This window comes from Grus americana, chromosome 3 (assembly GCF_028858705.1).
Source record: "Grus americana isolate bGruAme1 chromosome 3, bGruAme1.mat, whole genome shotgun sequence".
Lineage (NCBI taxonomy): Eukaryota > Metazoa > Chordata > Aves > Gruiformes > Gruidae > Grus > Grus americana.
The window spans coordinates 59,401,081-59,429,062 of NC_072854.1; the positions used below are offsets into that span (position 1 = coordinate 59,401,081).

The following is a 27,982-nucleotide window of genomic DNA, read 5'->3' on the forward strand; positions in this document are numbered from 1 at the left end:
CGCCATATATAAACCTATAAGTTTTTTTTCCTGTTCCTATCTCTGGAAAGTCTAACAGTTGCAAAATGTCAAGGTCTAATTTAAATCCATAAATACCTACCTGATTAACATGTGTGAATACAAGGTCTGGAATTCAAAATTACATACTTAAATACATAGTATTAACTTTAAACATCTTATTAAAGAGTTAGCCAAAACATATTCCAATCCTTATAATTACTTCATAAAGAAGGATAAATAAAATATCTTACCTCATAAGTCTGGTTAAAGTTTTTTGCATAAACATGCACATATTCATCCCATCCTACAAAGAATAGGAAATTAAAAAATGTTAAGTGATCCTAATGTGAAGCAATTAAACACACAGATGGAGTAGACAGGAGTATTCATTACATTTACTCTAGCTGAGTTTTTTCTCTTTGGAAAATCTTGCCCAAATTCCAGCCCAACCCCACTATGCACAAATAGAAAACTTAGTATAAATCGGGTTTAAAAAAAAATAAAAATCATAACTCAATTTATATGAATTTCAGTTATAATTAACCCACTGTTAAAAAGTAATTGCAATACTGAATTTCTATGATGTGAAATTTTACATCCTTTCCTCTTAATTTCCTCTTCTCACTCCCAGTTAAACACCCATAAAGCTGCATTTTAAAAGTCTGTATAGGACCATAGAGCACTGCATACCTTTTACTGTTCCAAATCCATAAAGTTTTAGACAAGATACAATTTACCAACTACATTTTTTATTGTTTGGGCCAAAAGCATTTCAGCCAAAGAAAAAAAACAACAAACCACCCAACAGAAAGAAGATTCTTTTTATTTCTCTCCTACTTTACGTTTTACAGAAGCTTGCAAACAATAGTGAATAAGGAACAATTGTTCCCTTCTCTTCCAGTACAAGAACTAACGGGCTCCAAATAAAATCAGTTGCTGCTAGGTTCAAAACAAATATTTCTTCCTACAATATGTGGTTAATCTGTGGAACACTTTGTAACAGGGCATTGCAACCTCTAAAAGACTACATGAATTCAAGAACAACTAGATAAAATTAGGACTGAAAAAATCGACAAAAGGTTATTAAATACAAAGTAACACCTCAAGCTCTAGAAGTCTTAGTCACAAATTGCTGGGGCCTAAGAGAATATTTTGAAGCAACATCATTATCTATATGCCTGCCTTGTTCTTATACTTGCAGACTCATTAACAATGAACTCAACACATGACTGAGCAAAATGACTCAGTATGACCATGTTCATATACATATTGAACCGTATCCACTGAACTACATATGTGCCATTTAATCCAGATTAAAAAAATGTTTGGACACCGTAGAAGCAAAAAACCAGTAGATAACAATTTCAGCATGTCTTTGAAAAATAAACAAAAAACAACCCCAACAAACCCCCCCCCCAAAATCCTCAAACAAATGGTAGGAAGAAAAAGAACAAACAAACGTCTCCTCACTGGCATTTACTAATTTCTAAAACACAGTTTTCCAGGGGTTGGCAAGTTAAAGAATCTGCCTTAATTAAAAGCTTCTGACTCATACCTCAGGGAAAGAAAAGATACACAGGAAGCCTTCAGTACATCTTGGAACAGGACCTTGAAATAATAGTAGGTCAACTTCAGCTGATTTATTGCCCATTTATTCATGCATTCCCAAGACCTACTCTGCCCAATGCCAACCAGCATCACAGTGTTTGGGGACAGATCTCTGGCAGATATAAGCTGCCATGACAATCGCTACACAGGAACCAGTGAATTTGGTTTAATTAGATTAAAGGCCTGCTTGAAAATTTCAGCACATGCTGATTTACAAAGAGGCTTTTATTTATCACTGTAGCCACCTCCTATACCCATTAAGACCAGCAGCAATATTTCCATTCCAAATTAAAGAACAATCAAATCCTCCATGATAGCTGTCTTAACAGCTAAGTTCAAAACCCACACAAAAATACAAGGCACCAGTTCTCAGACACGGACTTGCACAATTCCCATACTACAACCGTCAGGATGAAGCTGCAAAAAACCTCTTCAGAGAAAGTAATTTTTCACTTCATCACAGCAGAGTCCTTGGATTCAAATTGGCTGTCTTAATTCATACCAAAATCCAAAATGGTAATTAAAGATTAATGCCAGAACAGCCCAGCTTGATAAAGGCAGTTAAGACTGAGCAGACAAAAAGAACAGTCTTCATATTCTCAGCTGGTAGAGAGATTACCATGTATCACATGGAAAACACACCTGCACAGAAAACACCCTGAAAAAAAAATCACAATTACTTGAGTCCTGACTAGCATACCCTTCAAACCTTTCTGATAAGAAAAATAAGGCCACTGGTCTCAGTACTTTATCTGAATAAGAGAGGTGTTCACTAGAGTCTAGTGGAATAATCACATTTTCAGCTCTAATACTGTCCTTGAAGTTAGAAGAAAACTAACAAGCAGAAAGTGAGGTAAAATACAGTATGCAGTACATATGGAAGAGAAGGATTAATAGTTTGCTGTGGGACTAGGGGAAGCAGGGAAGAGGAAAGTCACCCTCATAAAGTAGAAAACTGTACCACTGGCTCTTTTTGCTGTAAGAGCTTAGAGTTCACTTTCATTACAGACAGTCTGGAAATAATTGTTCTGTCTCCAACTGCTCGAAAGTCCTCCCTCCACCGCTTACTGCTCGGGAGCCTCTGTCCTAGGGGTTCTAGACAGGGACCAAGGAAAATGAAATTCTCCTTCATGCCTCTCTCCTCTCAGCTGTCCTTTCAAGAGCCTCTCCTGCTTTTCAGCTAGCCAGTTTTCAAGTCTCACTCCAGAATGAGGTTATTGCTCTTGGGAACCCGGCTTACAAGGGCAGAAAGAAAAATCTTTTTTGTTTTGTTTTTTTAAATTCCACTATTAATTTGCCTTCTGTGATTTGGTCACACAATGTTAGCACTCAACGAAGAAGAACAGGCAGGGGATCTGGGTTTGTTTCAGGGTTAGGAAGAACTGAACATGGGAGAAGGAGGATGGAGAGGAAGAGGAGGAGGAAGAGGAAGAGGAGGAGCCACTAGGGGGCACGAAAATCCTGCAGCATTCTCAACCGTTATTCTGCTTTTCCTGCACCACAGGGAAAGGCAAACTGTATTGTGGATTATGAAAGTTACAATCCTCCCTCAACTGACTGGCTGAATAAAATAAAAGTGGTTTATGTAATTATGAAAAGCTATGGGCTAAAGCAGTCTTGCAAAAAATTAAAGGAAAAACATACCAGTTCAGGCACAAAGCTATCAACTTTTTTTTTTTTTGTCTTAGGGATGCCTGTGGACAGAAAACTTTACCTAATGCTTTTTTAACCTGAAACTAGACAAAACTCACTCATCTGTGGCAAGTTAGAGAGCAGAGTTCTGCAAGACTATAGAACAGCAAATGCTATTCCTTATTCTGTTAATGTTTTATTTAATAAAGATTATTAAATCCCACCAACCATGGTTTAGGAGTTGGTTATTATAAAGAAAAGCTCAGTTCAGGATAAATAGTTTGAACTCTCCCAAGGAAATAGAAAGCAACCATGTTTATTCTTGAAGAATTTCTGGTGACTCTTAGACTTATTTCAGTATTAGCATAAGATCTAGATTCTTTGCAGAGAATTTTCAATACAGTTATAATTAATACCTGTGCATGTCATTCTGCCACATACAAGTTTTATGGACCCTAATCCTTACAGGAGCCCTCTCTGCCACTGCAGTGGCTCCAGGTAATTTGTACAAACATACAGACAAAATACTAAAGAGAGTATGGAAGCAGAATCACCGTGAATTAGTGAATACAGAACTCTGAAGGGAAGCCTAGACCGCAGATAAGAAAAGAACTGGCCCATGCTTGGTTTCAGCTCCTTTTCTGTTTCTATAATGCTAAAATAAGCTGAAAATTTCAGATTAAAAAAAAAAAAAGTCAATTAACCCTCCCCCCAGAAATCAGAGATACCTGTATATTTTTAAAATGACCAGTGCTTATAAAGCATCCAAATGAAAACTCAAAAAAACCTCCATTTGTATCTATAAAGCATGGTGTCTCCATATTAAGAAAAGCATACCTCTCTCTCAGGGTGTTCCACAAAGGAAACAAAGCCTCCTGTATCTTTTGGAAATTGGACCATCCTATTTATTTTATCAATACCAGACTAATCAGTTTGAGTTGGTGTTCTTACATTCACTGGAATGTTCAATTAAATGTTTAATTTGTGTGGTTCAATCCTGAAACTTGAAGGGGCCACAAAAAAGCACCAGGATGGCAGTTACCACAATTGCAAACAAGGACCTAAGAGCAGCACAGGAAGGGCCCCTTCCCCTGTAACTGACAAAGTCCTGTTTCACACAGTGCCCAGAACCACATATTAACCCATAAAAAGAATCGCAGCACATGTGAAAGTTGTCAAGACAGGGTGACATGAGTGAAAAACTGCCATCAAACCCCGACCTCTTCAACCACATAGTTGCACACATGACCTACCTGACTGGACTACAAGATCAATGTCAAAGCTCTACAGCACAAGAATTGCATCTGTTCTTCCATTCTATGCAGGTCCAAGCACAGTTTGGCAAAATTGAAACCTTTCTGTAATAGCAGCCGTGCTGCTTAAATTTGGTTTTGACTTTAGAATACATGAGAAATGATTACTTGTATCTGCTTTTAAAGGTCAAACTAGTGAAGCACGAGTTATTTGATGTGTAATTTCACCATATACTGCTCATAAAACTGAAATGACATTTTTAAAAGAAAAGGCTAAAAAGAATATGTAATGTAGGAATTCAGAGTTATGAATCAATTACAATAACACCTAAGCGATGACTTAAAGGGTCTGCCAGCATTTTTTCAACCATTAAGACCTCTATTCTGTGACTTACATGTAAAATTGCAGCAGAGACATAGTGCAACATCGCTGTCTGAAAGGGATCTCAGAATATCAGAAAGTTGCTTTTTCTTCAAAACTTAATTTGTATCACTACTTGCCTGGGAGTTGGAAATTGCTTTGACAGCATTCAAATCAGATCCCGAGCAAAAGGTGTTTCCTGCACCACAGATGATAAGGCCTTTGCCATCCTTCCAGTTTTCCAGCTCAGTTACCCTCTCCTGGAGTTCGAGCATCATAGTGCCTATTACAAGAGGGAACAATAAATTCCTGTTAAAAATTTTGCTTATCACAACTATGTTTTACATTATATTTTTCACCACCAAAACCAAGCTATCATTAATAAGTGATGGGCTTAAAACCACAAGGGAAAGCATCAGCTGAAATCCCACACAAGCACTGACATATGTTTTTTCCCCAAAGATGGACTTCCTGAAAGTCTGAAGGATACTCTGCAATTTGTGTTACACTCACAAAAAAACCCCACAAAACAAAGAAAGAAAAAAAAAACCCAACAAACCAACCAACCAAATGCAAGGACGCAAGCATAAACTCTACCTGATTTATTCTTGCTTGCATACATACAGGACACATGAACTTATATCTATCCAGATCTGTCCATCTAGTCATTTTGATGTTACTGTCATTTCACCCTGCCCAAAGAGCTGGCAGACTACTGAAAAGAACCATGTGCAAGCTAGGTTCAAGATACAACCACTCAATGTTAATAAATACTCCTTAAAAAAAAAAAAAAGGCTGAAGAGCAAATTATGTTGGAGGCCAAAGATATTTAGAAGTGTTTATCCAAAAGAAAATAACGATATATTTGAAAACAGGAGCAAAGCGCCTTTCATCTTTTTTTTTTCTTGTCCTTTTAAAAGATAATTCTAATCCATCTTGGATTCCCTCCCTGTTACCTTCCTAGCAAGGCTCTCTTTTAAACAAAGTATATCCTAGGCTCCAAATGTATGGATTGTACAGTAGTAGCTTTCCATTTCTAGCTTAAACATAGTATTCTTGCACGTTCACATAAGTACCTTTCCTGATGTGGAACTCTACAAACTCCTGTTTCTAGAGCTCGTCCTAGACTGCAGCATCTTCCACACCAACTGAGCTTACCCAGCATTAACTTACAGCTCTTCCTCTCTGAATGCCTATAACTCTCATTTAGTTATATTCTTAAGAGAAAACATTTATATAAACTAATATGAGAAAGCAGCCTACATACAGGCTGGAGATACTCTCAGCTTTTTCCTCCTTTGACAAGAATTTAGATGGACACACCTACCTCCTTCAGATAGAAGTGTGCTTTAGATTAATACCCGCCAGGACTATTTCCTTTTCTGCCAAGAGTGTTGGCTTTTTGACCCTATGTCTGCATGCACAGAACTCATCCTGTTCTGAAATTGCCTGTTAGCAGCCATCCTCATGTGGGAGGGTTGTTTCTTTTTCTTCCTGCTTGTTTTCCTTGCAGCTCCTACAAAGTAAGCTTCCCAGCACCAGGTCAAGAATGAATTCTCAGTCAAGTACTTCCACCTTCGGCTTGGTCTCAGCCACTGAAATAGCACATTTTGACAATGTTCCTGAGGAGGGCAATAATTAAGCGGACATTACGTATTATATACCAGAATGACACTGGGTTGCTTTTTCCCCCCCACTGTCAGGTCCAGACTATGATCCTCTAACAAATCCCAGCACTTTTACCATTCCTTTGCCTTCTGTATTTATAATTTGGTCTTGCTTTTTGTGTGTTGCACGTTACCTTTGCTTTCATTGAATTTCACCTTGTTGATTTTGAGTTCTTTGTAGCAGTTAATCAAGATCACTTTGAATTCCACTCCTCTGCTCCAAACAATAATCTTCTTGCAAGCTCTCCCTATTTGGGGTCATCTGACAATTTCAGCAGTTCACCTTCTATTCCCTCATCCCAGCCATGAATGAAAATACTGAGCAGAACTAGGCCTAGATGAGATTTTTGTGGGTCTTCACTTGCAATGCTTTCCCAACCTGACAGTACACTCAATGACGAATGTTCTGCAAATGCTGCTGTTTAAGTAGGTGTGCATCAACCCCATGGATTTCACTTTTTGTATATTTGCCAAGTTTTCTTACAAGAAAGGTATTTCAGCAGGCATCCAAGCTTTGCCAGAGTCAAGATACAGCACAGTCGCTGTTTGTGGTGCTTTTAATAGTCAAAGCAGTGAGGTACTGAAGAGTTTTTCCACAGAGTATTATGAGCCAAAAATCTAGTTAACTGGAAAATGGAGTTTACAAAAAGGAACCATTTGAGCCAGTTACATGCAACAGCAGGGGGCAAGAGACACTGCCCAGAGTCTGTTCCGTCCTCCTGGGAGAGGATCCCTTCCATTTCTGACAACACTGAACTGTTATGTTACCAACAGCTATAGTCCATGATGTTTGATATAATGCTGCGGACACAATACTAAAGCAAATCCTCGTTCTGCCAGTCTTGGTCCTTCAGTATTTGATACTACTAAGTTTGTGCTCTTCACAGAACTAAATCTACTTAGAATAATAACTTGTTTGCATCTTAATTATAATCTGAGAATAAATGCTTTAAAGTCAATTCTAGAAAATAAAATTATCAGCATTATTATCTAATTTCTGCAGGCTGGGTTCCTTCTCTTTTAAATTAAGTTCAACTTTAGTTCAGCAAGAGGTTGGGCCGCTGAAATTGGTTCCACCAGACTTAAACTGACATTATTAGCATTTGTTTCCAAAGAGACCATTTCAAACAGGTGGCTATCAGATTCCAATTAAGAAGAGAAAAAAGGCATAACAACCTCCACATTGCCCACTAGCAATTTGCCAACAATTTTGTTCTGCTTTTGGTTCCATGAGTTGCTCAAGCTTAGAATAAACATAATTCCTTTGAGATAAAAAGCTGCTGTGTAAGTAAATGCCTGGCAAATAGGATTTCTCTAAACAGTTTAAAGATGTTTTGCAGCTTTCTAAAGGAAGCGTACATGTACATATAAATTCACATCTGCCACTATCCAGAAGCTGAGACACAGAATCAATGGAATTTATTTGAGGGGGGGGGTATCTACCAGCTCTGGCTGGTGAAGTCAACCAGGTCCTGCTGGGGCAATTTAGGGGGCTGCACATCCCATCCCTTTTCGTACTTCACTTGAAGGGTATTACTTGATACACAACACAAGGAAAAGGATCAAGTGCTTGCTAGTTCCTCAGCAACTGCAGTTTACAAACAGTAATGTTATAATAAAATGAAGAGCAGTACAAATTAATATGCCATACCATCCACCTCAGCGGCCAAGTGATTTTGCTTCTACTCTTCCTCCTGTAACAACAAAAGTCTCTGGTAGAGGTGCAAAGTAGAAAGAAGCAGTAATCTCTTAACTGCCATAGATAGATTTTTCCAGAGTAAATTTTTGTGGCTATTACCTCGCAAAATGGAGTACTGCTCTCTACAGGGCTCTACACACTAACATATAACAGAACTGCCTGATCCCATGGCTCATTTGCTATATGCTAATCAGAGCCTGCAACAAAGACAGAGCTATTAATTTCCTCACGGATTTTTGTAGCTCCTCTTTGCTACTAAAGCATCTAATTCACATACACTAATAATTTATTTTCACAGCAGCCCTATAAGGAGAGAAGAGATTATTTTACAGACCACTAACTGAGCCAGAGAGAAAATATCTGCTAATTTTGGGTGCTCAACTTGAGATGTGTGGTATGATTTCAGCACACTAACATTATATAGCACTCATATAGTCAAAGCATAGCTACCAGTGGCCTAAATAGCAGCTGCAACTGCTCAGCACTTGAACAAATCAGTTCTGAGCCATTTCTGCCAAGCACCTAGAAAACAGAGAACATAGTTCTAAGTTTCTGTGAAAGTTTAGTTTAAGCAATTTTACTTGTATTACATGTGATCTCCATAGCAGACTGGGCTTTATCTGTCCTTTCTCCTTTTGCTATTACATCTCATTTCTCATGCCCCTTTCAATCTCCCCAACAAATAAGCGAAGAGCACACAGTCTACAAGCTGTACCTTGCACACCTCTGTTTTGAGTCAAAAATCATAAAAAACCCAATCTGTAGAAAACGAGGAAACAAGAATGTAATTATGATAGTATAACAACATGCATGCTGACAGGGAGGCACTCAGAAGGACAATCTCCAGCTAACATCTTTTAGCTACAACTTCTCAACTTAGGTAATGACTTTATACATGAGCTTTTAAAGGGAAACAAAAGAGAAGTTGCAGAGACATCTAGGTGCATTACCACTAATTCTGTTGTTCTGTTAGGTTCTCTTCCTTTCAGCTAACAATCATTAGTGGAAGGAGTAGATTGACATTCTCCATGTAAACAGTTCTATGCTTTGCTAGTGGGTTGCAAACATATTTGCTGACAGCAAAGGAACAGTGAGAACCAGGCAGGAAAATAGAACAGCAAAATGAAATTAGCAAGACAACACAAATGTATCCATTTCAAAATATAAAGAGATAAAGGCATTCTTACAGTAAGGGCTTATGCACAGCTCAAGTTCAGGCAGATGCAAACCCTGAACTTGTGTCACTTATGTCTGAAGAGAACGGTATAAATTGGAATATTCTAGACAGTTAAGGAGAGACAGCAAATATACCTAACTTGGAGATCAAAAGCCTCTGATAATACAAGATGAATCAAACAGGGCACTTGGTTTTGATAGCTAAGTATTGTCCAGTGTAAAAGCATATTAAGAAGATTCCTGATCTGCAACAGCTGAGAATACATCACTTATTTGATCTTTCATTAACCAGTCACTGCTATTTAAGGCAAACAAAGAAGAAACAGAAGCCAGTTTGGGTGACGAAAAGACCAAATTATAGAATCTTAAGTTACAGAGAAGGCTTTAGGTAAAGAACAAAGTAGTAAACTCACCCTTTCTACACCACCTACAAAACAAAGATGGCATCTTCCCACCTCCATAAAAATACCCTATACATTTCCAGAGCAGTAGAGATAAAATAAAAGGAGATACAAGAAAGAGCACAGTAACGGAATTGTGCTGACTGAAAGGAGAGAGAAAGGAGAGAGGCATGTTCTACCAGACAGTCCTCGTGCCATTGAAAATTTCTTATATTCTCCTGACATTTACGGCAAAGTCTACTATGCAGAACAGTGCGAGTTTGATGCACGTCTGAATAAAACATTTTTCTTTTAACTAAGGAAGGTAAGGCACAGGTTATCATTTTGTTTTGGCAAAATGCTAAAAGGGGTAACTGAAGGAGAAAAAACTCCACAAACCAGCAACCCTGTCAACTAATTAATACCTGTAAAGGCATTCATTAACTTTGGGTTGTTCAAAGTAAGTATTCCAATGCCGTTGTTGACTTTGGAGAGATTGATGGATCCACCAGCAAACTGCTGAAGTTTCTTCTTTATCAATTCTTCCTCATAACCATCAGCACCAACATACAGTGATGCCCTTCTCTGCTGTAGTATCCTTTCCTTTGTAGTCTGAAGTAAGCTCTTCCACAGAGAAGCTGCCATTTCTGGAAAGAAACAGAGGGGAGAAAAAAAAAAAAAAAGAATAAATTGCCTTTGAGATCCACCTCAGTCCTCTGACAGAGGGAAGCAGGACAGCAGAAACTAATATAAAGGTGATGCAATCGCAGAAGTCTACAGAAACCACTGCAGACTACTTGCAAAATTCTTAGTTTGAATCTACTCCCACAAAGTTAATAGAAGGAGTCTTATGAAGTGATTTTAGTACTTAAGGCAGAAATTAACATCTTTTAAAATCTTTTCTTCTAAAAATTACCCAAAAATATTTGGGTGCAGAGTATCACAGAGGCTTAAGAACTGTAGTAAGATGCTAACCCATTCCATTAGACCAACTTACTCCGTACTAATCTTCTAAACCCCTCCCCCCTCCCCCAAAAAAAGCCCACACCTGTGTTGGAGGAGAAAAGCTACCAAACCCCTACTTTTCAGCATCTGGTTGTTTTCAGGATTTCCTGTTTTTCTGTAAACAATTACTACACCACAATACCTTTCTGAGAGAATTACTTGAGGAACACAAAAATTAAGAAATGAAGACCATTCCTATATTAAGGTCCATTCCCTGTCACCTAATTCCATTAACACATTTATCCCACTCCATCTTAACACTAGTTAGGACTTCCTAGCCTCTGCTAGCTACCAGCCATTCCGGTTCCACTTTAAACTGATCTCACTTGGACACAGAGCATCAGAACCTCTGCAGTACCCTAAAGAGGAAAACTGTACAAGTTTTACATAGAAAGCATCGCACTTGCCTTTTATACAGCTATGTACTACTGTTTGCCTATTTCTATGTACCAGTACACCCATGGCTTATTCCTCCACTATTTTCACTCTGCAATGAACGCGTCAGGAAATAACAAGGAAGTCATTATCAAATATTCTTGAGCTGCAGCTCTGCTTTATTTTATTTACTTTGGAAAAGAGTCTACTGGAGAAAGTGGCTGACAAGTGATTTGAAAGAATTAAGGTAAAGCCTGAACCAGAGACTGCTGATCTGAAAAGGAAGTCATCTTAGAAGCCACTCGGAGTGGCTTCTAAGTAAAAGAACCACCACAGGACATAGAAAAAGGTTTGCTATATTTAAATCTTGCAATTTGCTAGACTAGTCCTAGCTTTGCCCCAACTGCCTTTTTAATGGATACACCTGTTCAGAAGACATGGTAGATGGTTACTTTTCAGAGAACTGGGAAAAGACCATCTTTGTTTCTTAATCATATTTGGCAGAAACAGGAGTCTTCCAAAACTTACAAGAAGCTCCTGGAAAGTTTTTCTAAGGTGAACTCACAATACAAATATATTCACTGAGACAGAATTCGGTGACAGCTATATTTAATGTTGTGTTCAGGGCATCTCACAGTTTACAGACTGAAATTTTTAAAACATTTACTATATACACATGCGCAAGCAAACACTCACTAAAAAAGTGCACACAACTAGTTTATAATGAAAGAAGTTAACAATCCTGTCAGGTGTACACTTGTCTCGTCTTCAGCTGCACCATCCTATGCTAAAGTAGAAAATGCTTCTGTTGCAGCAGGTACAATCCTCATTGAAACGGAGGAGTGGTTTGCACAGCAACCACATTACAGGATGCAGAGGAGTATGCATCGTACCAGGCAATTTCAGAGAGTCACCTGTGCCAGTAGATTCATACCTGTCCTGCCATATTGCATCCACCAATACAGCACTATCTCACGAGTTCAACACAAATGCATTACAAGGTCATACACACTGGAATAGGTATAGGGATAATTTTTTACATCTGGTGAGACACTTTGAAGGGTCTTCTGAGTTCCTAAGGTTTTAATCTGTCATGGTCAACTTTTCCACACTCAAGTGTAAACTAATAAAACTAATTACAATTTAAGCAAGTTAAAAGTCTGATTGAATACAAGATTCATTACTTCATAAATAACACCACCCAACTGCTGCTGCACCCCAACACTCTCCATCCATGTACATTCTAAAATTGTCTGCAACATTTGAGCCATCACCTTTCAGAGCTTTTAAAATGGCTTCTCTTGGAAAAAAAACTATTTAAGAGTGAAAACAGGTTTCCAAAGCTCATTTCTCAGCTAAATGATTCTTTTTATATTCAGGCTCTTAGAAGAGAAACAGCCTTCCATTTTCTCTAAAACTTCCGTAGTCATTCCCCAACATACATTCAGGCATTAAAACTTTCCATCCAGCAACTATTTTTTGCTCGGGAGACAGCAAACATGAAAAACATGGATAGTGCAGGCTCTCACTGCAAAGTGTAGTCTGAACAATTAGCTTCCAATTTTTTATGAATACAAAGCCTCCCTTCTGTAAGAAGACAGACTAGATTTAATTCTCTAGGAAGCCACAATGATTGGCTTGAAAGCAAAGGGGGAAAAAAAAAAAAAAAGAGGTCTGTTTTGTTAACCTAACTCCTTGCCAAATTATACTTGTTTGATCACTTTTATACTACGTAGATTTCGCATGTCAAAAAATGTACAGAGCAAAACAGACTTAAGATATGGAAATTTTATTCCACCAAAAAAAAAGTCTGTCATTTTCAACTGCGTGGTTATAGGCATTAACAGCTCTTTAAATTATCACTATGGTAATAAAGAGCATCAGCAAGTGCGGGATTAGAAAACAAATTGGACATCACTGCCTGCTGATCGTGACTCATGATTAATGACTCATGCAAGGTATTATCATTGAATTATTTTCTTTAAAACCATCTCTTACAGCACTGGTCAGTACCCAGTACTTTTTTAATAAAAACAAGATTATTTTAACAGCTCAGTCTGAGAAAGCTAACCACTCAGGAAAAGCATGATATTTAAGCTACAGCTCTCTCAAACTAAAGGGATTTCTGCTGATCTCTGGCAAACAACATTCAAAATTTCAATCAGTATGGAGCACTAGCAACCCACAGCATGACAGAGATTGATTTTTTGTACTATAAGTGAAAGCACTGCAAGAGATAGATGTTGCAATAACCCACAAAATGTTATAGGAAAAGCCAAGAGATATTTATCACCCTAAAATTTTCAGATTTGCAGTTTAACATAATTACATCTATTTAGAGACACTTACAGAAATGAAGTCTTCGTCTAATTTTAAAATAAGTCAGACATGCCATACCCATTAACATCTGCAGCACACACAGTTTATGCAGTTTTTATAGTGAAAAAAATTCTGACACTACGGGAATAATGAACACTGTGGGCAATTAGCATCTTTCAAATGTTTTAAGAAGTACTACAGCTTTATATATCACTGGTGACAACTAAGAGACAAGCCAATAGTATGGATATCAATACTTGTTCATTATTGTACCTCTTACATAAAACAACAGTTAAAAATCCCATTTGGCAATCAAGTGATTTTTATAGCACCCTTGCCTGTGGGCTAGCAGACTGTGGGTTAATAGGAACACCTATCACAGTATGAAAGGAATGATACACATTATGCAAGAGCAATATACGTATCTACATGCAGATGCTTACACACAATATATGGGGTTTGCATATGCATATGTATCAGAGGCCTTCTGAAAGCCTGTGGTAACTGCCTAATTAAAATTCAGCTCTCAGGATGTTACTAAAAAAATAATAATAATAGGGATAACACCAGCACCAATATTCCGTAACTGAGCAGATTCTTTGGGAAACCAATAAACCCCAACTATTGAAGAAGCACTTTTTGCCCTTGCCATTCACCACTACTCTCTTGCAACCTCAGTTTTTCTCTTAAAACACACTGCGTGAAACAGCAACCTCCAGCAACGTTGCCAGTTGTAATTGCCAGCAAGCATAAAGATAGCTGGCCAGAGCACTGGCTAAGGGATGTAGGTAGCAACCTCCTAGGTGGGTAGAAGAACTAAGGCAAACCAGAGAACTGGACATTGGGAGGCCAAATGAGCATTTGAGCTGCACGCATAAACAAGAAACGCTGCACTACGGAGCAGCTACGCAGAAATAATCAGCAAGTTAAAATGCATGAGCAGGGAAAATTTCAACTCAAAGATAGTGCCTCAATTATCGACACAAGTCAGGGAAAAAGAAAATGGGGAGAAGAGATGCAGGGATGTGTTTTCAATACATCAGGAAAATAAGTGTGCCCTTTCATGTGGGGCAGGAAGTGACAGATGTGATGTGCAGATACAGATTTGTGAGTCATCTCCAAAAAAAATCAGCTGAATTTCTGATTTTGGATGAAGGAATCCTGAGATAAAGTGCGGCAGAAATAAAGGGATCTAACATACAAAATCCACAAAAGAAATCTCAGGGAAAAGAAAATATTCAAATGACATAACAAAAAAACAATTAGAAAGGCACTTTTGTGACACTGCCAAAGGCATCAGAGGCAGCTGACAGGTCAAGAAAAGAACTTGACTTGATGAAGACCTTCAGCAGCTGCAGTTTCAGTGACAAGCATAGAACTGCAAATACAGGGCACGGAGAAACATATAGAAGATATGAACTGAAGATGATGATGTGGTGATTCACAGTTCAACCCTGTGTGTGTGCCTTACCAGTCACTGTAGAGGAATTCATCTGTACTAGAGAGCAGCGTGCGTGACTGTCGGATGCTTCACCAGGTTCCTGCAGTGACTAATGAACGGAAAGCAAGCGGTAACCCAGTGCTGAGGACCAGCAGAACTGACCCTACAGCATGAAAGTGGATGAAAGAGCAGAGAATGAAAGAGAAATAGAAACAAGACATGAAAATACCCCATCTGTACAAAAAGAAAAAAAAAAGTAGGTTGAAAATGAGTGAAAATCGTTAACACCAACTGACTGGAACCTGAGACAGTGGGCTGGAGGGCGGGGGTGTAAGAAATTCCAGTGTTGAACTGAGAGAAGGAACTCAGAAATAGCAAAATCAAAGGGGGCAGCCTGGACACAAATCAAGACAAGAGCATGGGTCTCATAGTGAAGAGGAGTCACTGGACCCTGCTGTCAGACACAAGAAAGGTGTAGGAGGGAGGTCTCACCTGCAGGGTTCCTCCCCAGCACTGGCCCAAGAAGCCACTGCTGCCAGCTGCTTGTCCCCACCCCTCACCTGAAGGTTGCAGAACCCTCCATCTACCTCATCCGCTTATGTATCTTTCTTCTTTCCTTCAGTGATGCGTGGGTTAGGTTAACTTAAACACCTTACCTAACAGGTTCTTCCTACTCTAATAAGCTGAGGCAAGCCGAGGGCAGTCACATCTCCAGCTGGCTTTCCTTCAGCTGAAAGAAAGCAGCAAGCAGATCTTAAGCATGCTAAGGGATCAGCAGCAGCAAACCTACTGACAAAACTTAACTTACAAATACAGAAACTAAACAAAGCTTGGGAAATTCTGCTACCTCCTCTATGGCATCTCCTACCAAGCTGAAGCCACCTCAAGCTCATGCCTTTCTCAAGACGCCGTGGCTGTCAAACTTGCTGAACCCCGTGCAAATTTTTAGTATTGTCTCTGGTACCCACACTGTAGACAAGTTAGGTGGGATCAATAGTCCCTCCAGATCAGTGTGAAGACACTTAAAGAGCTTTGTGACTCCTCTAAAAACAGGCTTTAGAAGTAGCTGGTATTACAAATGGCAAGTTTTTTAGCCTCAATATTACCATTGAGAAGAGAACAAAAAGTTTGTTCTAGTTTCTAGATGTCAGCATTAGAAACAACATTTACCTGTCCAGAAGCTGAGAGAACAAGAAGTGAGAAGATGTCCAAATTAGCTAACCGAAATGGCTTCAAATCATGCACGTGTGAAATAAAAATAAATTGTGGAAAAAACCCTTTTAACATTGTAAATAAAAAGTCCTCTTGTCTGTGGTTTCAGTTTTAAGCTGACTTACCCTTTACACCTCTTTTTTACTTCTATCTTTTTTCCCCTTGTTTTGTCATTGTTTCTGAGCAGCTCAGTTCTGGGGATTGCAAGCTATGTGTTTTCCAAATGTTTTGTTCTTTGTTTAGTTTTGTATTTTTTAATGGTCCCTGGAGGCTAAGGTTTAGATGTGAATTGTCTCTCTGTTCCTAACCAATTATATTATCTTTTAATCAAGTTTTAATTATGTTGAAGACCTAGTAAACAAATCACACAGAAACATACCCCAGTTCAGTGAAAGATAATGGCATTCAAGGATGTGAAACAGCTGACAAAAGAAGTCTTTCCATAAATACATGACAATACCTAAAAACATTTGGGTTTGGTCACATGGTGAGTACAAGATCTTCATAGCAGAGGGTGAGAGCAAGAATGAGCTATCTTCTGCAAAAAGCATGCCGGCCCCTTATTTTTTACTGCTTTGACCTAAAGAGGTTCTCTCTGCCTCTGCCAGTAAAGGACCCTCTATAACAGTGACAGAAAACACTTTTATGTTCACATAAAGATCACTGCCCGCCAGGTGTATTTTGGACACTTTTAAAACAAACAGATACTCTACTTCACAGGAACGGAAATGACCACAACCAACTCACCATTCGCTTTTTAGCCACCAAATCCTAAACCATACATAGCGTAAGGATGAATTCATTCGATCTGCAACCGCAAATACTGATGCCTTCCCAAGGATTAATTTGCTTTAAAAACTGTAAAAAGTTTTGCAGTTGAGCAGCACTCTGAATGCCACTTAGTCCACTCTTCTTCACCACTGCTCTCCTTAGCACCACCAGTAAATGCTCTTGCTGACAGGAACAGCAAAACCGCATTCCCATGTTAGAACTGGCCACGCAGCATGATTCCCATCCAGGGCACATCTCCTGCTCCCCTGTAATAACACTGGGAACTAGCAGTAGCACACCAGGACAGCGGGTCACCTGGCTGCTCAGCTCTACACACTAAATGTCGGGAAGCAAACGCATCCTGCGTGGTATCACCCTGGGAAGAAAGTGAATACTCAAGGGGGAGAGAGGAGAAACTCCTTCCCCAGCAGAGGTTTCTTGCTGCTGACCTTGTGCAACATCAAAATCCCAACAAGTGCACTGTAGCACTTGGTCTGACCCAGGCAAGCATTCCTGGCACGGACCATTTTTTTCTTTCTTTATGGATTTTAAATCAACAGCCAAGGGAGAGCAGAGCAAGACCGAAGGGGGCTGTAACCAGCTGTTCCCCAAATAAGACCCGAGATCTCTGGGCTGAAGCCAAGCAACAGCATAACATTTTCAGGCAGAAACACCACCGGCCACTCCAACACCGGCGAGTCCGCCCCGCCTTTGCCCCAGGCACCCAGCGGCCCCGCGGGGAACGGGCCGCACCGCACCTCCCACCCGCCCCCGCCGGGCCCAGCTAGGCCCCGTTTCCGGCCAGACCCTGCCCTGCCCTCCCCCCCCTCCGCCACCGCAAGCCCCAGAGCCCCCGAGCCGCCTCAGCAGCCCCGGGTCCCCCCGCAGAAGCCCTCTTCCTCCGCGGTCCCGGCCCGCCGCCAGGGGCAGCCCCCGAACGCCACAGGCCCCGGGCTGGCCGGGGAAAAGCGGAGGCCCGCGGCCGGGCACCGACCTGGCCCCGCCGCTCCCCTTCCCGTCGCCGGTCGGGCAGCGGCGAGCGGGCGGTGCTGCGGTGAAAGAGGCCCCGCCGGGAACCGCCGCCGCGCCGCGTCGGGCCGGGGTGGCGAGGCCCAGCTCTGCGCCGGGGGAGGCCGGGCCGAAGCCTGCGGGCCGGGCCTGCAGCCGCCGTGCCATGGGGAGCTGTGGGCGCAGGGGCAGCCCGCGGGCGAAGCAAAGGTGATTAAAGCGCACGTTGGGCCCCTGCCAGCTAGAGGCCTCCTTGGGGCCGCAGATGGGCAGCCTGAGCCACAGTGACCTTTGCTCTGTGCCATATCCACTTACGGGTGACCCCAGGCACCAACAACTCAGTGTATTTGCCACAGAAGACACTTGTTTAACTCCAGGGTTGCTAAATACCATACAAGCAAGTAATGATTATTTTTGTTTCCTGCCCTGGTAGCCTGCATCACTAAAAAGCAAGCCCAGGATTTCTATCCAAGCCAGTGTAATTAAAGACTCTAATTTCTCCACCATCCCAGAACATCATCTCACCTCGGGTCACTGGAGTTTGGACATGTGCCTCTGCCAGAAGGATTCAGCCTGGAGCAAAGTGGCTGCTTATTGACCTACCACCCTGCTTGCTCTCCCCAGTGTTGTGCTGTGCTGTCAGGAGGAGAGCCATTAACAACACCTTATCCCTGTCACCACAAGGAGAGACTCAGGCTCCCTGTGCTCACATATATCTATTTTATTTGTCAGCACAAGTGTGAGCCCTTTCCAGCAGGTGTGCTCCTGGCCACGGCCATCCCAGCTTCACCTGCACCCATGCTGGGGCAGCTGGGCCAAAGCACCAAGCCAGCTGCAAACTATCCCTGCATCACAAGGGAGCAATCCTTAAGATGTAATTTTGTGTAAACTTACAGCTGGGATAAAATAACATTGTCACACACAGCCCTGCCTGCTCTGCCCTTCACTTGGCTGCTGGTTTTCCCCTTTGGAAGAATGTGTGCTGCTGTGCCAGGAGTCAGATCAAGGGAAATAAATGCTTGTTTCAATGCAGATCACTTTGTGTATTCAAAGCAATATGCAAATATGAGCCAGTCTTTATTACTATCTCCTTGTTAATATACATCCATAAGATGACTCAGTTTTAAGTATTTGAAGCGTGGCTGAAAGACATATCTGGAAATACATCTTCTCCACCTTTATTAAAGCTGGTTTTTAACCCAACTGTCAATACAAATGTCCTGAAGTTGGTCTAGTCAATTAAATATTATGATTGAACATGTAGAGGATTTCAATTAATCATACATTTGGAAAAACAAAATCTTTGCACTCTGAACAGAGATTTTTAATTTTGTATTGTTAAGAGAATCCTGTGAGAATATGAAATATTCTAGTCCCGGGTGGCAATATCTTTATACAACAGAAGGATTCATTCCCTTATTACAATGTTCTCAGTATAAACAGAACTATTGCAACAGGCAGGCTGGCCTCTTATTTTTCCTCTTGGGTTCAGAGAGGAGAGTTTTTTCCAGTAGGATTCAGTCCTGCATTTGTTTCCGGAAAACCTCGGTACCGAGTTAGAAATCTGCGTGAGTGAAGCAGCTCTCACCAGGTCCTGCTCCAAGGCCGTGTCCCCTTTTGGAGCTGAGCGATGCCCAGACACGTCCCAGCTGGGTGGGAAGCAGAGGAGAGCGATGGTGGTTGGAAGCTCATGGTTTTCTAGGTAACATATTGCCACCTAGCAGCACTCAGCGAAAGTAGCACAAACCTGACCCAGTTCCATAAACAACAGTTTGCCTCACTTTTGGTTTTATTGCGTTGTATCATATACAACATGTTGATTAGAATAGGATATACTCAGAGTGCAGAATGAGGACTGTAGGGAAATGAACAGACAAATGGGATCCTATATGAAAATAGACACTAAAGACCCCTTATGGGTTGTAACTTCCAGCAGGATGGTGACATGAGTCCCTGCATGTTCAACTGCACAATAATAATGATTTTTTAAAAAGATAAAAAAATGCACAATCCTGCAAAGTTTCATATTTTTATTCATGCAAATAATCCCACCGAGTTCAATAACACTTTCTCCTGGCATTGCTAAAGCAGTACTGTCCTAGGAGAGTCAGGTCACCACCTGAATTATTTAGTATGTTCCCATCACTGACCCAAAAGCTGGCGACGGTGTACTGGCTAAAGAGCAACGCCTCACTCTTGGATCCAAGGCTACCAGACTGAAATATTGAATTCCGATAGATACAGAGCTCCCTGGTGCTATTTTTATAAACTCCTTTCTGAGCCATGGAACAAAACGATGACAGATCCGGGCTTAGATCTCAGGAATTATTGGACACAGACTGACACATAACCCCCAGTCAGTTCATAAAGGGTCCCTTAACTGTAATTTTTAGGAGGCAAATATCATCAACTCTGTGTGGAAGTGTAACAGGCTAAAGTATGGCCTCATACATACTCCAAAGACTAGATCCACAAAAAAGACCTGCATTCTATTTCAAAATTTCTAAAATCTTTCTAAATTTTGGATTTCTGGTTCCAAAATCCTGAATTCAGTTTCTCCCCCTTGCCAAACCCTGGGAGCTCCCAAATCCTGTTGGTGCCTGGCAGCTGTGATTCACGGAAAGAAACAATTTCTACCAGGCCAGCTAACAAGACTACCACCCCAGCTGTCTCTCCTGTCCCCACTGCAGATATCTGAAATACCCCAGAGCTGCTGCAGCTTTCTAAACGCAGCCCTGCATGCCAAGTTAAATTTGGTTTGATTTCGCTAGGCAGGGGCTGGCTGGGGACAGGGCAGGCACCGTGCATACCTTATCAGGCACTCGTGTGTCAGCCCATCCGTCTCATGAATCAAAGCTGCCAACAGAAGACTGGGGTTATTTCCCACACAAGATTTGGTCCCTGAACGTGTCCGCAAAGGGCTCAGCTCTTCCCAGGTAGCTCCATACCCATCCTACCACAATACATTGATTTTATGTTCTCTGCTCATGTAGTTTAAGGGTCTCCTCCTGCAGGCCCTGTGAGAACCAGCAGAGCTGACCCTGGGCTCCACCAGGACATGGCTGGAAGAAGAGGCAAAGCAACACCTGCTTCTGTAGCACCTTATGGGACGTGTCACCCAGCCAGGCCGAATGCCCTCTTCTGCCCAAGCAAACCAGCTCCTTTCTCTGGGGAAGGGGCTCTGATTAGTAGGCTGGAGTGTGTTGTGGAAAAGCGTAGGGAAAGGAGCCCAGGCCTGCGTGCCAAAAGCTGTTTCACTTGGTATAGTGTAATGAAATATTCATCAAGCCAGAGGGCAGGAGAGTGATTCAGCATGGCCACAGCTTGGTGTTTGCTCACTCTCGCAGTGACCCAGCAAATTTTGATGTATTTAAACATTAATAGCTACTTAAGCTATTGCATGCAATAGAGAGCAGTTTGAACAAGTAGGGTAAAGCATGTTCTTGCTCTGCAAAGTCCTCTGTCTGGTTACGGGTCACCGTTGGAAGAGTGGGCTCAGTCCAGCCAAAAGGGCCAGCAGGCTCCTGCCATGTGGTCCCACCTTTCACTTTACCAGCACTGTCATTTGATTAGACATTTAATTTTCTGGCAGGAAATGTATACAGTACAAAAATATGCTCGTGTGTTACCTTCCTACACAAGACTGCTCAATTTACAGTACAGCTTAAAAAACCAGCTCATCTCCACAGAGGGGTGGTGGTCCCACACTTCTTCCTCCTCCTTCCTTGGAGTGAGGACCGAGAGTGACTGCACAGCAAGACAGCTGAGCTCACCAAACTGGCAGAAAACTGCTTGAGCACATTTTCATTCCAGGGCTAAGGAACTGAACCAGCCTGGCTTGCTACCACATGAGCCTCAGGGACACAAAACAGGGGAAAGAAGATGGAGGAAACCATAAGAGGAAGGCTATACCATTTTAGCAGCACAGAGCTATCATATGGGCTCAGCTGTATTATTATTTTTGACTCTCCCCATGGCACTCAGGGCATTCCCAGTTTGAAGAGAGGGAGTGGGTTAGAAATATGTGGCCTAGAGCAAAGCTGAGAGATGCCTGAGCGGGTGCCCCTCTTTTGAGGGGGCAGCCAGTCACCGAGTCAGGCTAATGGTACTGGAAAACTCCACCCTACATCCCTTTGAAGACTCGGCTGTTTCCTCCCTCTTCCTCAATTCTGTCCCTTCTGTAAAACTTTCAGGTAGAAAAAGGCATCTTGCCTTTTTCTCCAAGAGCATTTGAATCACACAGAAGTAGGCCAGGTGATAATTGCTCAGCAGATTGTAGTGCTGCTTAAATGTCAGCTGTTAATTAAAGCCTCTCCTGAAAATGGGCCATTAATTAGGGCAAATGCAGCCATTTTGTATGGGTTCTGACTAACCAATGAGTAAAAGCATTATTTCAACATTGGTATTGGAATTGTTCATTTTTATTTGTCTGAGGTGTGTTTACTATTGAAAGAAAAAAACAACTGAAAAAAATTATAACTGCTTGAACTTACTGTTCTTTCTCTTAGAGAGAGTTTAAAATAAATATTCTGGCATAAGAATATTCACAGGCACACAGATTGCAATAAGGAACATTTCAGTATTAGGTCCAGATGTCTCTAGCAGTTGTATAACCTTGGTAGGAATGCTTAAATGCTGTAGATATTAAAATACAGCTCTGACCTGTGAAAACAGCTTGTTGTGGCACTTCGCTCATGTCTTTCTGTTCTGAAGAAAATGGCACTATCTGCATGAATAGTATTACACAGACACCAAAATGTTTGCTAACTCAGGGCCAGAAAGTAAGGCATGTGCTTCCTTTGAAACTTTTCTAAACCACCATGAATTATTAGGGAGAATCATAATATTGATAAAGGATCTAAGTGTTCCAGACTAAAGATACATCTATCCAAGCCTTGCAGCTTAACCATCTTGCTTTTTGTCTCTTTGGCCTGGATTCAGCAAAGCAATTAAGCCCCTAAATAGTACCATTGATTTCAGTGACACATAAGCCCTTGCTGAATCAGGTCCACCCTGCCTGCCAAACCGCTCACCTCCTCGCCTCACAGCGTATTAAAGATCTGGATGAGCAATTCCAATTGTTATCAGTAGCTGTAGCATGAAATCATGGTAGATGTTGGCACTTTTATGCCTAGATGTCTATGCAGGTGCATCTACAAGAAACTACGCAGAGATTGGCTGAGATCTGTCTTTCACTGCTGCAGCGTTTCCACGCAGCGCGGCTGAGCACGCTGCCGTGGACGCCAATAATTGCATTTACGGTGAGATCTTTATACACGGAGCAGCCAAATCTCCGTGGCTAAAGTGGAGACAAGCTCTCAATTCCGGGACTCATCTCTTGAAATCTGGCCACGTAGGAGAAGTCCCAGTAGCCGGGTGCTGGAGAGGCATCCATCCCGCGTGGGTGCCGGAGAGGCGTCCATCCCACGTGGGTGCTGGAGCTCCCGTGGAGACTGGGAGATGGTGGGGGGCAAGTCCTGTGGGCGGGTGGGCTTGACGGGCTGCCCGGCAGCTCCCCAGGCCCTGCGCCAGTGGTCGCAGAAACACTAAACTGACGTTGTTTTTCTTTAATATGTGGTCCTAGTTGCTCTTTTCAGGTGAAGAATTAATAAGTGGTTCTGGGTGAAGTGGAAAACGCTGTGGTGTGATGTAAGGATTGTTGATAAATGAGCAGAACTGGAATATTATTAGGTACCTTTTTTTTAAGGTGGTGTTACTCCCTGCTTTCAACTGTCTTTACATCGTTTCTCTTCTTTTCTGGTCATCAAATTTTTTTGCTCCTGTTATTTTTCTAGTTCCCACTTTACAGAGAAAGAGGAAATTGTGAGAACTGAGTGGCAGCAGGAGCTGCAGAGCATTTCTCTTTAAAAGCAGAGCTGGTTTTATTTGTCCGAAATTCCCGTTATGTAAGTGTATCACTTCCACAGCTGAATTATTTCAAAAGATGCACAATGAGGTTCTCAGCTGGGTCAAGGCAGAGCAGCCTGCTGAATCCTATGGCCCCACTTTCACTGGGGCTACTGGACTTTACATGGGAAAGCTGACCAGCGTAAAGCTTATTTTGTAATAGACCACATTAAATAGAAACACAAAGCACGTAAAAATACTGTAATGGTAAAAGAGGTAATCAATAAAAAGAAACTTCTGACTATCACCAGAAATTTCATGGTATTAAATCTAGGTGTTTTAATAGTGTTCAAGAACTGTTAATGGCTGTGATCATGTCTCTGAAGTAGTTAATTTAGGAATAAATTCATGTATACCTATGTGTTAGTATTTTTTTAATATTGTAAAATGCTGAGTTTATATATGGTTTTTTTTGCTTTTCACAGAAAAAATCTTGAATATCTACTGTTCTTAAAGCCTTTAAAGATTAACCAGGCCCTGCACTTTTCCTCTATTGAAAGCATAATACTGTACAGGTCTAATGTTCTAACCCATCCCTCTTTTTACAGTGTCAAAATGTACTGCTTTGGTGGTTTAATTCAAAGCTAAAACCAAGTGCAGAGAGATTTGGAAGCAAAACAAATCTCTCAAGATTCCTGTTGTGTCACTGATGCTTCCTGTGCTGACCCATTTCCCCCTGTCAACAGATGACAACTGGACAAACAACATACAAAATCTCAATTAACTGTTTCGGGGTTTTTAAATAAATAATTTAAGCCTAAAATAACACATAACATGAATAACACTGGAGTATGAAGTGAGTTAGCTTACCATTCTTGCTATGTTTTCACTAGCAGTGCAGTCAAACCTTATTTTACTTAAGTTAATCTAGATAGATGCATGTTGCCAGCTAGCCTAAAGTAACAGGGGTGCAAAATCCCTGGACTATCAAAGGTAACCAGGGGACGGCAGGCTGGAGTCAGCCTGAGCGTAAATTTATATGATCTGTGTCCCTGAGGCAGGGCTGCGCCTGCTTGCGTCAACTGTGCATAATCTGGTTGTACATTCAGACAGCTTTATTTCAGGATGCTGCTGCGGAGTACATCTGAAAATACAACCAGCCTACCCTGACAAGAAATAGCATAAAGAAATGAAAAGATCACTTCATCGATTTTATCATCTCTCTTTATTGCCGTTTAGATACACATGAATAAAATAGGATTTAAAATATTAAGAAAAAGCCTGAGTCTCCGCAGGATGCCTTTCTGTCTTTCTGGTGCTTAAACAACATTCACTTCCCAGTAATATACAAAGGAAACAAATTTTGCAAGCTTTTAACTGCTGAATCAAGTGAATGAATCACAATTAATAACTTATTTAATGCAGACAAATTTATTTTTCTATTCCTATAAAGCTGGTGATGAGGTACCATGTCATCATCTCCAAAGGTATTTAGGATTTGTGTCAGTTTTCCCTCCATACGTGATAGCCAGGCGTTACTGGGAGGCTGGGTCGGTCAGCTCGGAGGGTGGCTGGCCCACGTGCGTACGTGCACGCTGGTGTGGCGCTGAGCACAGACCTGGGTGCAGTTTCACAGGAAGGCAGGGGAGCTACGTGAGCTGGCAGCGAGGGATGCTGTGCCCAAGGGCTTGAGCTAACATCTCTGCTGAGAGTGAGCAAACATTCCCCGCTGATGAAGACGACAGGCATTGGCAAGGGGAACCTCTTGCTTTTCCATTTACCTCCCCTTCCCCTTCTGTAGAATGATAGTTGGATGGCTAGACAGACATCCTTTCTAGAGCGTTTTGTAAGACTAGGCGTTGGTATTATTATTCATCAAGTATGATCAGACATTTGTGGCCATATATATTTTAGCAGCTTCTAATCTGGCATGCTGAGCTGTATTCCATTTGCTATTTCCTCATCCAAGCAGGAAGAAATGGGTAGGGAGTACAAAAAAACATCTTTAAAGGAAAATAACAGAAATTAATCTTTATACAGACCATGCACGAAGATGCTGCATGGGGAATTTGCCTCATCTCAAGCCCTAGGTGGTTAAAACCATGTCAGGGACCTGGCACCCAACCTGCCCGCAGCTGTTCAGGAGGCTCAGAGCAGCTGTCTCGCTCAGAATCAGGGCCTGAGCCACTGCTTCTCACAAAGGTTTCTCAGAAGAGATAAAGCCTTTTTCCATGCTGTTCCAAAATAAAGTCTCAATAATAGTGTAGTATTGTCTGTTACAATGACACAACACAGACGAGGCATACATCTGAGCTATCATAACAGCTTTTTCAACAGAATAAATATAACATTTCCTGCTCTCACCCTTCCTCAGTACGTTAATGTCTTTTGGTCATTTCATCTGCATTGCCCTGTGCTCTGACATCCCTTTCTGGATCCAGTCAGTCTGATACGTGGAGCCGCGTGTACCTTACAGCAGTTCACATCAGGGAAACCTCCTGCACAGGCAGTCAGATCCGCCAGATACTAGCACCGTTTCTGGTAACTATAACTTTCCTCTGACACCGGCCTTACACAAGGCCTGCGCTGAAGCATAGGACTGTAGGCATGCCTGTCACTTGCAAGCACGGTGAGCTCAGAGAAGAAATTTATTGTTCTAACATGGTCATCTACCCAAGATATTCAGGGCTCCCTGACACACTTTCCCAGGTTTTATAGCTCATGTGATATGGGTAGTTTAAGGACTTTAGCTGCCTTTCAGGCTCTCCCAGGAGCACAAGGGCAGGGTGGGAGCCTACAGCCTGGGAGCAGTGGAGTTTTCATCCCCTCATAGTAATAACATTTATTCTTTCCAAGGGGGCTGCTCCTCTGTTCTTGCCTTATAAAGTCAAGGCAGGAAGGAACAAGGAGCAAGGCATTAATAACAATGGCAAGTTTATACAGTGAAGACAGAAGGGAAGTGTCAGGAGAGGAACAAAAAAGAGGAGGAGGGGAAGAAGATGGGTGAGGTGTTGTGCACAGAGGGCTTACTTGGCCTCACCAAGACAGGAGACAATCAAATCTATTTGCAAAGATGGTATCAGCGGGTCAATGCTTTTGACATGAAGCAGAAGGATCCCTTTCTGTGGCCGTGCTTTTTGAGCTTTGCAGCTGCAGGGCTTGTGCTGATAGATAAACACTGTCTGTGTTGTATATCAAGACCCAGGTGTCACCCTGACTGGGATGGCTGTATGAGACAGGTCATAATCCATTTACTGAGGCTTGGGCGAGAAAACCAAGATGAATTCTCCAGCATGTAACACTTCATGGTGACCCAGCTAGAGAGGAAACCAGGAAGCAATCTGTGTTATAGAAAGATAGATAGATAGATAAATAGGTAGATAAGTAGATAGATAGATAGATAGAGATGTGTGCGTATACAAATGATATTGGTCCAGTTTGACCTCACCATACTCTTTGAAATAGTGGCGTATTTTGATAATCTTGAGGTACCTACTCTATGTAGTCTTGCCTTGGCATAAAACAAGTATGACAGTTTTAGCAGCAGGACCACCCTAGCCTGAGACCTCTCTTTTGAGTTAAGGGTGTGTGCTGAGAGCAGACACAGAATTAATGTCCAAGCATGTCCTTCAGCATCTGGTTCAGGGGCTGCACTGACTTTCTAGAGAAAAATGCGACGAGTCCCAGGGACTCAAAGGTCATGGAAACTGTGATTCACAGCAACATGCGCCATGTGGCCCAGTCTTAGACTCAGCCTACATTTGCCCCAGCACAGGGATGCAATTGCCTCTTCCTCTCCTGGCAAGAGTCGCTGCACCTGCCCGCAGCTCCCTGAGGCCAGGGGCAGAGGCTGCAAGCTCTGGTGCTCCGGCTGCACCTTTGGGGCTGGGACAGCCACTGGGAGTGGTTTGCTCTAAAACAAATGGAGAAGCTGCTGGTTGGCTCAGCATTTCTTCCAGATGAAACAATAACGATTATTATTAATCAGTGATAGTGGTTATATACATTCCAGAACTAACCGTGCCATACCTTAACAAGATGAAATTTCCTACAGTAATAAGCCAATTCAAATTCCCTGTAGGGTTAAACAAATGGGGAAACTCAAAGTCTGCAGCAGGACAGAGGAACATATGACATCATAGCTTTGATGATGTTAATGATACAACTCCAGGGAAGGCAACACCGCAATCGATATGCATTTTAGTTTGGCCTGGTATTCACAAGACAG

The 27,982-nt window shown here is 41.7% G+C and overlaps 1 protein-coding gene across 4 annotated transcripts in view; it reads right to left on the reverse strand.

Annotated features, from left to right (window-relative positions):
* ECHDC1 (ethylmalonyl-CoA decarboxylase 1) overlaps window positions 1-18,522 on the reverse strand; it is a 42,300-nt gene extending 23,778 nt beyond the window's left edge. The window contains exons 1-5 of one of the 4 annotated variants that reach the window (XM_054819046.1): window positions 10,202-10,337; window positions 8,173-8,215; window positions 6,182-6,476; window positions 4,995-5,137; window positions 252-304 (exon numbers count right to left, since the gene is read on the reverse strand). In XM_054819046.1, coding sequence (XP_054675021.1) covers window positions 252-304; window positions 4,995-5,132 — 191 coding nt within the window. In that variant the 5' untranslated portion in view covers window positions 5,133-5,137; window positions 6,182-6,476; window positions 8,173-8,215; window positions 10,202-10,337. Of the gene's footprint in view, window positions 1-251; window positions 305-4,994; window positions 5,138-6,181; window positions 6,477-8,172; window positions 8,216-10,201; window positions 10,424-17,893; window positions 18,077-18,432 lie in introns of those variants that run through there. The other 3 variants (XM_054819045.1, XM_054819044.1, XM_054819047.1) reach the window with 3 other exon arrangements.
* Window positions 18,523-27,982: the final 9,460 nt, after the last annotated feature.